The 14,022-nt window shown below is 43.9% G+C and overlaps 1 protein-coding gene across 2 annotated transcripts in view; it reads left to right on the top strand.

Annotated features, from left to right (window-relative positions):
* The window catches only part of ACO1 (aconitase 1), a 59,170-nt gene that overhangs the window by 37,623 nt on the left and 7,525 nt on the right, over positions 1-14,022 (top strand). For both annotated transcript variants that reach the window (XM_077345271.1, XM_077345272.1), the window contains 7 exons: positions 1,978-2,113; positions 2,800-2,884; positions 4,130-4,286; positions 9,317-9,441; positions 10,534-10,638; positions 11,502-11,644; positions 12,657-12,804. In XM_077345271.1, the coding sequence (XP_077201386.1) occupies positions 1,978-2,113; positions 2,800-2,884; positions 4,130-4,286; positions 9,317-9,441; positions 10,534-10,638; positions 11,502-11,644; positions 12,657-12,804 (899 nt within the window). The remainder of the gene's footprint in view (positions 1-1,977; positions 2,114-2,799; positions 2,885-4,129; positions 4,287-9,316; positions 9,442-10,533; positions 10,639-11,501; positions 11,645-12,656; positions 12,805-14,022) is intronic.

A 14,022-nucleotide genomic window follows, 5' to 3' on the forward strand; every position in this document is an offset into this window, starting at 1 on the left:
ACCTGCTTCAATACGAAACAATCCCAGAGAGCGACCCAGTGTCCTTTGTACTGTATTATCTGTGTTCCACGCCTGCTTTATGGTAGGCTCTCAGTGTGCTCAGAGTAGGCCATAAAACAAGTCTTTCTACAAATGCTAAATGTGTTTCCGTTGCAACATCATGTGCAGAAGTTGGCAGCCCAAAGATTCTCTTTCAGCAACACAGCTCCTTTAGGAGGGGTTTGATCAACTGACTGAGATGAGACCATTTAATCTTGGCTGAGTGTCATGCCTCATTCACTGAGCATGAGTCTGATCTTGGATCCTTCTCCAGGCATGCCTGTGCTTTAAGAGCTTATATCAGTTTTTAGAGTTGTCAACTCTCTTGGTTTCCCCTTAGAAACTGTAATTGGGCAGGAGGAAGAAGTAGCAGTGTTGGGTTCTATGCCCCACTTTCTCTACCCTAAGGAGCTTCAAAGTAGCTTACAATTGCCTTTTACTTCCTCCCCCCACAACAGTCAACATGTGAGGTAGGTGGGGCTGAGAGAGTTCTGAGAGAACACTGACTGGTCCAGTGTCACCCAACTGGCTGCATGTGGAAGGATAGGGAATCAAACCTGGTTCTCCAGATTAGAGTGCACTACTCTTAACCACTACACCACTCTGGTATGTTGGGGGTGATACAAGCTCTGTTTTAGAGGTTGCCAAGCCCTCTCACCTGACTGCAATACCCACGGTTCCCAAGGAATGAGTGCAAAAAGCAACTGAAACCTGAAAGGTGAACATATCATCTCAGTTCACAGGTGTTATACCTGCAATTGTAAAAGAGTCCATGGAAATGCTGTATTTTTATTTCTTGGAAAAGCTGTTCCCCGTCTCTGTCATAAGTTCAGGGGCCTCCCCAAATGATTAGAATATATAGCATCCATAAAACCAGCAAATCAATGGAACAACAAGAGTCTAGTTATTTATTTATTATTTATTTATTTATATTTTTATACCGCCCTTCCCTACGGCTCTGGGCGGTTTATATAAAACATTTTGGAACATTTACATAGAACTATTATAAACACAAGCTCAGCAGAATGCCCATATCCTTTTTTTAAAAAAAACATCTGGAATAGAAATTGACCCGCCTCGAGCCTCCAGGGGGAGGCGGGATATAAATTAAATAATAATAATAATAATAATTGTGCCCTCTGAGCAGAAGTCAGAGAGAAAGGCTGTTCCAGCCTGTGGAAGTGGCATCTAAACAGACATCTCACCATTGAACAGATCAGCCTGAATGCCGGCACAACTAGCCACTGCACTGACTAAGATGTCACCCAGGTTTTTATAAGGAGAGGCAATAGTTTGGATCCCAAGTTGCAAAGCACTTTGAAAATCTAAACCAGCTCCTTCAATTGAACTTGGGGAAAAAGGAATCTACGTGTTTTATGATTAGTGTTATATGTACACAGTAGTCCATACCAACTGAATGCAGACTGCTGCACTGTGTGCAAATTGATACTGCCAAACTCTCTAGTAGGGAAGCCCCCCCAGGTAAAGTGCATGGTAGTATTTCAGTCTCAAGAGTACAGAAATGGGGATCCATGTAGCCAAATAAGTAACACACATCCAGAAGCCCCACTGACTACAATAGTTCCCATTTCCCCCTCCCCAGAACATTCCTACTTTGATGACCAGGAATAGTCTATGGTGAAATTTAAGAAGTCCTCTTTTACTATGATATCTGAGGCACTGGAGAACCTCGGCCAGCCAGGGTAGATCATATCTGGGGTTCAGACAATGATCTCATTCAGAAGATACTAGCCAAACATTCTAGATGCGACAAAGGAGGTCTAAACCCAAATTCTCAGCTTTGAAAACAAATGCTTTCGAATACAGCAAATGGGTTCAAATCAGCACGTTGTAGAATAGCTCCCTCCTTCACAAAAGGCAGCTTCGTCTGTTTATTGTTGTATAATGTTGCAATTTTCTTTTCTTTTTCCCCCCCAGGATTGCTTGCAAAAAAAGCAGTGGAAGCTGGCCTGACTGTGAAGCCATACATTAAAACTAGCCTTTCTCCCGGAAGTGGGGTGGTCACTTATTATCTGAGAGAAAGTGGAGTGATGCCTTACCTTGCTCAACTAGGGTATGAGATGGTTTCCTACTCTCTTACTTTGGAGGCTTGTTAGATGGTGCTTCAGAACAGGAGATGGTTCTTCCATTGGGGAGGAGAAACTATTTAATCAGGATACCTCATAACGATTGCTAATTGCTAATAAGAGTTATTTGTTTATACCATCAACATGTTGGACCTTAATTTGGGGTCTCCCCATTGGGGACTATAAAAGCTTTCCTGCTGGATCAGACTAGAGGCCCATCTGGTTCAGCAACCTGTTTCTCGCTGGCACACCAGTTGCCAAGGAGGGCCAACAAACAGATCATCGAGGCCCCGCATTTTCCCTGACGTTGCCTGCTGGGAGTGATCTTCAGAAGTTTGCTGCCTCTTGGTTTGCTTTATAAATATGGTGGTCTATAAGAATATTAAGAAACACATAGAACAATACAATTGGATAATTGCCTGTTTTGTTAACAGAGATGTTCAGCACAGTTTCAAAACCCCTTCTGCTCTGTGTTCCTTCCACAGTGGCCAGCAAGATACAAAATGCTCAGTATCATTCTGGTACAAGAGAGAAAATGCTGGTTTTTATGTACTAGTACATAATTAGTTATAACTAATTTTATCCTCCCATTTGGGAACTGCTGTTCTTGGTAGGTGTGTTATGTTTGTTCTTAAGTAGAAGTATCTGGTCATGCATTTCATGGTCTCTGCAGGTTTGATGTGGTGGGTTACGGATGTATGACCTGCATTGGCAACAGCGGACCTCTACCAGACTCTGTCGTTGAAGCCATTACTCAGGTACAATCCAACTGCTAAGCTGTCTTCAGTATGTTCTCCTGTGGGTTTATTTAGGGAGACGTTGCCCACCTTTCAGTTAAAACTGCACTCAAGGTGCCTTACAAATAAAATGCAAAAAGACAACACACACAAAAAGCATTACCTTTGACTTCCCTAGAAGTATTGATAACATGTGAATAGACACTGGAAATAGTAATTTAAAAACAGTTGTAAAATACCAATGTAAAAGAAAATATACACAAAAATTAGGCGGCTGGTAGGGAGAGTTAGTACAAAGCAAAACATGAGAAAATAAGTGAGTACCTTGTTAAGAATACAAATCAGATCAACATATAACAAATGCCAAAGGCCCAGAGTATGTACAGTTTATTAAAAAAGCCACAGAAACACTGTTTGAGGTGGGCCACACTGCAACCTGCTTTTGCTGTGTTGAAACCCTCATCACACTGCAGAACGTCTTGGGAAATTGTTCATAGATTACTTTGGCTTTAGCAATGGATCCCTTGATTCAATATTATTATATGCCATTCCTGAGCGAGGGGCCAGGGGTGTCTCTGTTCTCTGCCATTGGCAATTGAAGATGATATGAAGCAGGAACAAGTTTCATATGTCAGTGTTCTGCAGTCTGAATACATTTTTGCCATTTGAATTAAAGCAGGCCTGTATGACTTGTGGACTCCCAAGAGAGTTACCAGCAGGCCTGAAGAAGAAAAAAAAATGGCTTGTCCCTTTAGTAAAGGCTTAATGGGATGGTATTTCCCTCCATGCCATGAAAAGCTTCAGCTGCCAATTTCCAGACATTGAAAACACAGGATATTTTTCTCCAGGCCTGTTAGCAATGATCTAATATAACCATCCCCCCCCCCCAAAAAAAAGAATTTATCTGTGTGTGTGGCATTCTTGTGCCTGTCAAAACAGTCCTCATCAAGCTCCTGGAAAGCACAAGTTACATAGATTTGGGGCAGCAGTCAACTTAGTGGGCCATTAGTTACATAGGCCTTCAGAAAACAGACATCTTCTCATCATCTGCTAGACCAAACTGAGATTTGAACTTCTGTTCACGAAGTACCACTACCTGTTTAGCCTACACTTGTCTTGTGTCTCCATGGTCTGTAAGGGAGAAAAACCGAATATATTCATTTTAGGCAGTTCACAGTGATGATTTTTCTGTCTCTGTCCAGGTTTTGTAGGCTTGTTAAATTAGAAATGGAAGCCATTTTGAATGTCATTCTCTCTCTTGCACAGGGAGACCTTGTAGCTGTGGGTGTGCTGTCTGGAAACAGGAACTTTGAAGGCCGGGTCCATCCAAATACTCGTGCCAATTACCTGGCCTCTCCACCTTTGGTAATAGCCTATGCTATCGCAGGGACTATAAGAATTGACTTTGAGAAGGAACCCCTAGGTAAGGTATCACTTAAGAAATCTGAAGTTGCTGTTTTAAAGAATTTGGAATCATGTGTATTTGGGTGGCCTAGTTCCTAATGAGGAAGTGCACCTGTATCAGGGACTTTACCATTCACAGGGGGGAAGTGGATCACATCACTGAATTCTCAGTCCAAAAAAGTTTCCCCCTGTGTTTAGAAATGCTGGGGAGCAATGGTTCAAGCCTAACCTTTCCCCCCTAACTTGCTAGTTTTCTGTGTAGGGGATGTCTTTTGGTGGGAATTCATTCAAGTAAGTCACTGTTTGTCGGCTGAAATGGTTCAGACCAGCCGTACATTTAGTTCTTGAAAAGGGCTAAGCCTTCTATGTACAGAAGTGTGGTCTGTTTTCCCAGATTTTAAGGAACAGGCTGGTGAGAGTTAAATTAGATGTTACAAGAGACACAGAACGGCCTCCTGCAGCCAGGACCATCAGGAAGATGTGGAAATGGACAGAGTGAACATTTTGTGGCACACATTGTGTTGCTTTAGATGTGACCTGGAGAGGAGGGGCATGGAATGATATCAGAGCAAGAGAGGTGGTGTTTTCCCTTGTGTCTCTTATCATTTCTAGTTCTAAGTATGAGTGTTGAGGCAATGGTCAGGAGGAATACAAGCCTTGGGATATAAACGTTGGATAGCAGGGGGAAATCAAAGGGTAAGTCTCTGTTCTCCTCTTCCTGACTCAACCAACAAACACTCAGAATTGCCTGCAAAGCAGCAGGTATACCAAAATTCTGTTGGAGCACAGACAACTTGCAGAATATGGTCTTCAGCACAGAGACTGTCATACACCCAAACAATTCAGCTGCCATTTTTCAGACAGTCTTGTTTCCAGTCCTCATTGTGTTGAGCGCATGCTTGAAAATGTGTAAGCAACACTAGCAGAAGTCTCTCAGATGAGAGGTTTCTCAGTCTGAGCTCTATTTCCAGCAGTTGAGAGCATGACTTTAGAACCCTGCATTTCTTCCCGTCTCTCCCTGTGACTAGTAAAATGAGAATACATTTTGCATAGCAAGCACACAATATTCACAGTCCTCAGGTAATGGTTAGCAAGAACAGTTTTCAGGGATCTTCATCCTTTGTGTTGACCCTTTGAGCTGGTGTGGGCCAGTGGGGAAAATAGTAGATTTAGACTAGTAGGGTTTGAGGCAGCCATAGCTTTGGTGGATGGCCAATTTATTGTCTGTTAAAGTTGATGCCATGTGATCCTCATTCCAAGTTATAGAAAGAAAATCCAATCTATCTGATTAGCTTGGATTCTCAGTGCTGCTATCTACAGAGACAGGTGACAGCAAGAGGCAGGGCTTTTGCAGTGGTGGCACCTCACATTTGCATTGCCTGCCCCTTGGAGTCTTGCCTGGCCCCAGGCCAAAAGCTTTTCACTGAGAAGTTCTATTTTTAAAGCTGTTTTTATGATCTCCTAGCCTGAGGACTGTTCTGTGGATATCAGTTTTGGCTGCTGAATGTTGTTTTATGGTGTCCACAAGCTATTTATATTATTATAACTCTTAGGCTGATTTTGTAAATGATTTTATTGCATTGTTTTTACTTTGTGACCTACCTCATCCAGATCTCTGGGGAGATTGCATGTGAAATTTTAAAATTAATTTTAAAAGTAGGTGTGTGTATGGCGGGGGGTGGGGGGTGGGATGTGTCACCACTACAGCTATGGGTGTATTGGTGGAGAAGTCTATGGGGATTTTATGGGAAATGAGATAGAAGGTTACAGAAAGAGAGAGAAGGTATGTTTCAACACTGATGCGATCTAAGATAGTATCTCTCTTGCTTGTGTGAAATGAATTGCTTCCTTCACCCAAGCAGAAAATTGCAAACCTTCAAGTAAAGCAAGAATGGCTGGACAGTGGCCAAACAGTTCCGTTTCATCTTCTAAGGGAATGTCAGAGTTGTGCACTCTACACAGAAATATGCATGTGTACACACGTGACTACTGACTATTTATTTATTTACGGTCATTTAGACCAAAATTTTAGAAGCACTACTATACAATAGCAGTTTGTAAAAGGGAAGGTAATACATTAAAAGGTTGTACACACATGAAAAATTCTGTCCCCATTCAGTCTAACTTCTGCAACTAGTGTGCATTATTCAAACAGAGCAAGTTTGCATAATTTATTCTATACTTTTCACTGTTTTGCATCATTTGTTCTGGGTTTGCTAGAAGTCCAGAGGGTTTGAGACCTTATTCAGCTTCAGAACTTTCTCTGGTCACTGCCTGCATGCTAGTATATTCTTGAGCCCTGTTTGCATGTTACGGTACACAAACATACAGTTTGTGTGGAGTGTGCACTTGATTGCCTTTTGTATATGAGTGTTGAATAATTCTAAGTGTTACATAATCCAACTCATGTTTAACTGAACATGTGGTTGAAAATACACATTTATCCAGGACTGGTCCCTGGTTTCATTCAAAAAACAAACAAAAAAAAAGGATTGGCTCTTTCTTATAAACAGATGTGCACATGTACAGACAGATGTATGTCCTTCGGCTTTGCCATCCTCAGGGCTAGAAAATATGAGCTGAGCTTCAATAGAAAGTGATTTATGAGCATGAATTCTGTAATATGACAGAACAGCCATAAATGCAGAGGACTCGGTGTTCAAAAACCTTCTTGGTTATTTATTTATTATTTATCTATTTATTAGATTTTTATCCTGCGTCTTTTGAACGACTTGAGGCAGGTTACGTCAGACATAAAACCCAGTAAAAACCCCTACCTTATAAAACGTCAGCAACAAGATGGCTAAAAACTATCCCTCTACCCACAGCTAATCCCTGAGGGAGGTTGCAAGGTGGTATAGCACAGCCTTCGGTGGGGGCTAGATCTTAGTCCTGGCCTCATCCAAAGACCTGGCAGAAGAGGTTTGTTTTACAGATCCTTGACACCTCTGTCAGGGCCCTCAGCTCTTCCTGGAGCTCATTCTATCAGGTCGGAGTCAGGAAAGAAAAGGTCCTGACCCAGGTTGAGGCCAGGCGTATTTATCAGGGGCCAGGGACGTCTAACAGATTAGCTCCCACAGAGTGCAGTGCCCTGCGGGGGGGGGGGGGCATAAGCAGTTAAGTGGTCCTTCAGATAGGTAGGGCCCAAGCCACAAAGGTCAAAACCAAGACCTTGAACCTGATTCTGGCCACAACTGGCAACCAATGCAGCTGCCTCAGCACAGACTGGATGTGGACACTCCAAGGTGTACCAGTGAGGGCCCTAGCAGCTGTATTATGCACCAGCTGGAGTTTCCTGGTAAAGGACAAGGGTAGGCCAGCATGGAGCGACAGAAGTCTAATCTAGTTGTGACCGTTGCATGGATCAAGGTGGCCAAACAGTCTGGGAGCAGGTAGGGTGCTAATAGCCGCACCTGGCGAAGATGGTAAAACACCATGCAAGCTACTCCTGTGACCCATGCCTCCATAGAAAGGGAGGCATCCAGAATCACTCCAAATTCCTTGCCATGGGTAAGATGGTAAGCTGTGCTCCAGCAAAGGAGCGAAGACACGCTTGCTGTCCTGCCCCTTTCCTGCTCTGTCTTTGAGGGGTTGAGTTTCAGGCGACTCTGCTCTAACCATCCAGCAACGGCTTCCAAACATCTGGCAAATGTTTCTGGGTGGCCGTCCATGCGGAGAGAGTCATCTGCATATTGCAGATGTCATCTGCATATTGATAACACCCCAGCCTGTAACTCCACACCAGCTGTCCAAGAGGGTGCATAAAGATGTTAAATAGTGTGGGGGAGAGTACTGCCCTCTGTGGGACCCCACAAGGGAGTTGATAGGGGTGCGATCCGACTTCCCCCACAGCCACCCTCTGTCTCTGGTTCCGGAAGAAGGAGCACAGCCATTGAAGGGCCGTCCCCTGAATCCTGGCCCTGGTGAGGCAGTGGGCCAGTAACACACAGTCCACCACATCAAATGTGGCCAACATATTGAGCATCACTAGTATGGCCTAACTGCCTTGATGCAGCTGGTGCCAGAGATCATCCACCAAGGTGACCAACACCATCTCTACCCAGTGGCCAGGATGGAAGCCCAACTGCTATGGATCAAGCATTGAAGCTTCCTCTAGGTACACCAGGAGCTGGTCCACCGTGGCCCTTTCAACTACCTTTTCCAGAAATGCAAGATGTGAAACGGCGGTAGCTGGCCAGGTCCAGCAATGGTTTTTTCAGCAAGAGATGAATCACTGCCTCCTTCGATGCCTCCGGGAACTCCTTGATAATTAGGGAGAGATGAACAATTTCTCCCAGAGGGCCTCCTATCTGCTTGTCACTCATCTTGAGTAACCATCTTGATTGGGATCAAGGGGGCAGGTGGTCACCCTTACTGACCCCAGCAACTTGTCCACTTTGATTTCCACTTTGGTTAATATATCCCACATGGACTGTTCTCTTTTACCTTCTGAAAAAGCCTAACATTGCATGGGGCAAAACATTTCAGCGGCATTCAGTCCGTTGCCCGGGGTCCTCATCTTCGTATAAATGGGAGATTCAGATCTGTCCCTTTTTGCCCTCTTTTCCAGCTGTTGTCATATTAGTGGGGACAATATATGAAATCATTCTTAATCTATTAGAAACATCTTGTGCTAGTGTAACCCCGTGATTTGTCCTCAGACATGAAGAGAAAAGGGAAAATGAAATTTGGCCATGATTCATAAAATCTGTGGCACTTAATATTATTTTTTTGCCACAGTGAGAGGACATAAATGACTCTGGTTTTTGAAATCCATCAGCCAAGTTTCTATCAAGAAATCTTTTCAAAATACGTTTTTTATCGCTGCTGGGATTTTGGACTGACAGGATTGATTGTTTGGGTTTTGTGGTTTCGTTTTCTAGTACTTTGTGACCTTCATGGTCTGCAAACTGCTTTGAGGAACATTATTTTCTAGAGAAGCAGAGAAAAATACTTCAGCTGAAAGAATGCCCAGTACATTTGAGTGTTTTGTTATAGCAGAGACCTTGGAAGTGTGCTGTTTACGTAAAGATTTTTATTTTATTGCAGGTGTCAATGCAAAAGGGAAGAAGGTCTTTCTAAAAGACATTTGGCCCTTGAGAGAGGAGATCCAAGCTATAGAGCGCCAGCATGTGATTCCAGGGATGTTTAAAGAGGTCTACCAGAAAATAGAGGTGAGGCATACACCAAGGTATTATACACTTTACTCCTTTCAACCAGAATGCCTCAGTGGAAGGTTCAGTTATATCTCTCCCTTTGTCCCTCCCAACTGCACAGGCGGCTGATAATCAATTTATGTCTGAGCTGAAATAATGCTTCTATAAAACAGATTGGGAAATCAAGTAAGATTGAACTCATGTCCAGTTCTCAGTCCAAGCAAGCTTTTACTGGTGTGCCAGTGTTGCTTGGGCAAGTATCCTTATCATTGTTCCCCTGAATATTTGTGAAAAGCCTATGTGGGTGGAGCGCTGTTGGCAACCACATCCGGTGTCCAAGCTGTGGTTCTGTCTGCACAGGCCAACCAGATTGGGCCAGCCCTTGGAGCACCCGCCCCCAGAAGCCAGCTGTGAGGTGCTCTGGCACCCTTATGCCCAGACCCTGCCTGGCAGCCGAGGAGGGTGCTCCTGCCCTGCCTCGCCTGCCGATAACTGTGGCTTCTGGCTGCAGCCGCAGACCCCCCTACCTGCATGGCTGTCACCCCAGTTGCCAGCATACCTCCTGCCTCGCCCCAGCCCACATGGCTGCGGGGCCATCAGCAGGAACAGCTTGTCACCCGGTGGCATCAGGGCTTCCAGCAACTCGGCCGCCCACGGGGCACTTGCCAAGCCTCGCTGCCAGCCCCTACCTACACACTGCCGCGGCCACTCCAGTGCTACTCAGCTTCACCCGCCCAATCACCTCCACCCTACTGGCCTCACCACCTGGCCTGACTCTGGCCCTGTCATCCCGCCCGCCTGCAGAAAATCTCGGTAAGTAGCTGGCCATGCCCTTGGGCCGGGGGGCAGGTGGAGCGCTGCTAGCACCCGTTGCATTCTTGAGCAATCATTTGGAAAATGAAGACTATCTTTGGGAACTTGGGCAGGCCACAGCTCTGAGATTAGTGATGCTACAATTCCAGTTCCTCTACCATGAAGGCTGTGATCAGAAAGCCCCCATGTTCCTCACCTGCAGGGCTGGATGAGAAATGTTCATTTTGTCAATATCTCTGTCATGGATTAATTCAAAGTGTTACGTAAATGTCACTGTTCTCATTTATTTCCTTTCAGACAGTAAATAAAGCCTGGAATGCTCTAGATGTCCCATCGGACACACTCTATGCATGGAATCCAAAATCCACATATATTAAATCTCCTCCATTTTTTGAAAACCTGGTAAGTAGCCTAGTCTTCTTCCTTCTGTTTAGTTTCCGGTCTTTGTCTGCTGACTCTTTTGTTAAATTGCCTGTATGTCTTGCAAATATCTTGATTTTTTTTAAGCTGAGAGGATACAGAGGTATTTTGAACACAAATGATTTTTGCTTGTCACGGTTTTTTTTTCTTTCTTTAAATTCTTTTAAAAAATGAAATTGTAAGCTACTTGGGGTCCCTTTGGAGTAAAGATGGACTAGAACAGTTATAAATGCACAACCACTTTTTCTCTGCAAGGCTTTAACTCTAATTTTGTGTTTTGCAGTCCTAAATAGGCTGTTATGTAATGATACAGATGAAAGGGTGGGATGCAGAGGAAATTAAGTCATGTTAGTTCCAGTCCTGTTGCACCATGGTTAATGTTCAGAGGAAAGGAAGGAGGGCATGCACATGGCATAGGGAGGGAAGAAGCATGTGAACTTAGGGCTCCTGCAGCACAATCCGAATAATCTTTCTAGCCCTTCTAAATCCACTGAAGTCAGTGGGCTTAGGATAGCGTAACTGCTGTGGCTGGCACCATGTCCTATGCATTATGTGTGTGCTGGGTGAGAGAGGAAGTTGCAAGCATTTTGCTCTTTGTTTCTGGCTGCTGCTTTTTCGGCCCTCTTGTGGTTTAGTTGGGGATTAAAATCCCAGCCTACTTCTGTCTGATTTCTGCACAAGCCTGCCTGTGATTGATGTCAGAATATATATAGTCATCAAACCATGTTAGATTTTGCAAGGTTATCTTTTCATATGCCTTCCCTTTGCTGCCTTTGTACATTAACTCTTCTACAAAATTCTGTTACTTGAATATGTATGGTGTTTTTGCTTTGTTATAATTTTAGACTTTGGAGCTTCAGCCTCCTAAATCCATAGTCGATGCCTATGTCCTGCTAAATCTTGGAGATTCTGTGACCACTGATCACATATCTCCAGCTGGGAATATAGCAAGGAACAGTCCTGCTGCACGTTACCTAACCAGCAGAGGGTAAGTCAAGAGTCACTGGATATGTTTGGGGAAGGGTGGAGTCCTTTTGAGTTTGGTTTTCCTTCTTTTTCTCCCCTCTCATTTAGATAATTTCCTTTGTTTTCCGTAACAACCTTGTTTGTCTTAGTATGATATAGTGATTAGGTTGAATCCCTCTTCTGCAACAGAAACTTACTGGGTAATCTTGGGCCCGTCTCATATATGTTCAGTCTAACGAACCATTCTGGAAGTCTTGTAAAAGGGAGCTGTTCTTCCAGACTTATGGTTGAGTCCAGAAGAACAACATCTGGGTCTCCCTGCCAAAAATCCATCCACAGATAGAAAACCTGTCCAGGTTCTGTTCAGCCCTCACAGGGGCTAATTTTTAAAGGAGGTGTTTTTTATTAATGGTACTGATTCAAGGAGCTCAAGGCAACATTCATGGGGACTCCAACCCACAATTTTCCCCGTGCCATTCCTGTGAGAGAGGTCAGTCTGAGAGAGAGTGTCTGGCCCACAGTCCACCCAGTGAGCTTCATGGCAGAATCTCCTGGCCTCTAGTCCATCACTCCAAGCACTACACCATACTGGCTCCTGTTCCCCTCACTTCGGCTTAAGAATCATAGAGTTGGAAGGGGCCATACAGGCCATCTAGTCCAACCCTCTGCTCTACGCAGGATCAGCCCTAAGCATCCTAAAGCATCCAAGAAAAGTGTGTATCCAACCTTTGCTTGAAGACTGCCAGTGAAGGGGAGCTCACCACCACCTTAGGCAGCCTATTCCACTGCTGAACTACTCTGACTGTGAAAAATTTTTCCTGATATCTAGCCTATATCGTTGTACTTGTAGTTTAAACCCATTACTGCGTGTCCTCTCCTCTGCAGCCAACGGAAACAGCTTCCTGCCCTCCTCCAAGTGGCCACCTTTCAAATACTTAAAGAGGGCTATCATGTCCCCTCTCAACCTCCTTTTCTCCAGGCTGAACATTCCCAAGTGCCTCAATCCTTAAAACAGAACCTTTTTGTCTTTATAGATTAACCCCGAGAGAGTTCAACTCGTATGGTTCGCGCCGGGGCAATGATGCTGTTATGGCAAGAGGAACTTTCGCAAACATACGCTTACTGAACAAATTTCTCAGCAAACAGGCACCCCAAACCATTCATTTCCCTTCAGAAGAAACCGTGAGTATTCTCCCTGTTGCAGTAGGCTCACAGTGGTAAGAATGGCTCACTTTTTACCTCAGAAGCATAAACGTTGCCCCTCAGGCAGAATTATGAAGCTGCTCTTGAGCTGCATAAACAGCAATTGATTGACATAAGACATTTTCATGTGTTATATTTGCAAGTATCAAACCTGGACCACAAACTATCCATGACCCTCCTACCCCAGTGTGCATGGTCTGAATAGAGTCTTTCTCAACTTGAGTCTGCCATTAAGATACCCCTAAACATTCTTCAGGCTTTGAAAAATCCCAGAAGTGCCACAGTTCTGCAGAATCTCTTTGGGATGCATAGCTGTATACATGTCCTCCGGGGGGCCCTTCCCCTTCCCAGCCCTTCTGGGCCCATCATTGGTCATTTTGGGAGGGTAGGGCAGATTGACATGACCATATACGGTCATATCACCCAATAAAAGTTTAACAATTTTTTAACAAATATATAAATTAATTAGCCCTCAAACATTAAGGAAACCCTTCTAGTGTCATCAAGAAACCCCAGGGTTTCATGAAACCCTGATTGAAAAAGCCTGAAATACAGCATCACTGTATTTCCCAGCTGTGGAAGCACATAATATTAACTCTTGACACACACACAAGAATGTATTCTGAAAACTGTAGGCAGTTGGCTCAAGAAATGCTGGGTTATAATATTGGTGGATAAGGTGGCAATTGCTTTTTCCCCCTCTCCCAGAAACTACTCTAGTTTGTCAAGAACAAAGTTTGTTCATTGAACGTGCTGAAATCTGGAGTCTTATGGAAGCTTCTCTGATGTTTCCAGTCCCACTAAAAGAGGCTTCCTATCTGTGAAGTGTGATGCTGAGATGTTGTCATGTCTTTTAAGAGCTGCAAGCTTCTGTTTATGTCAAGCATGGCTCACTACATAAAGCATTAGAATTTATTGTTGGCAGAGTTTAAATTTGCAGAGAGGATCAGAGCACAAGGATGCTTAAAAGAATCAAATCGTTTCTGAATGGCTTTTCTCTTTCTCTATTTCTGTTCTGTTATATGAAAATATTATTTTAAAGAATCAAGTCATTTTATTAAGTAGATAGAAACAAAGTCTTTAAAGAAAGAGGAACGATAGATCTAGCTAACTGTCTAACAGTTGTTTTATCTTCATTCTTCTGTTCTGGAGGCAAGCAGGAAGGAAGTGTGCTCAAACAAGCAGGAAGTCTCCCAT

The sequence above is a fragment of the Paroedura picta genome, chromosome 7 (genome assembly GCF_049243985.1).
Source record: "Paroedura picta isolate Pp20150507F chromosome 7, Ppicta_v3.0, whole genome shotgun sequence".
Taxonomy (NCBI): Eukaryota; Metazoa; Chordata; class Lepidosauria; order Squamata; family Gekkonidae; genus Paroedura; species Paroedura picta.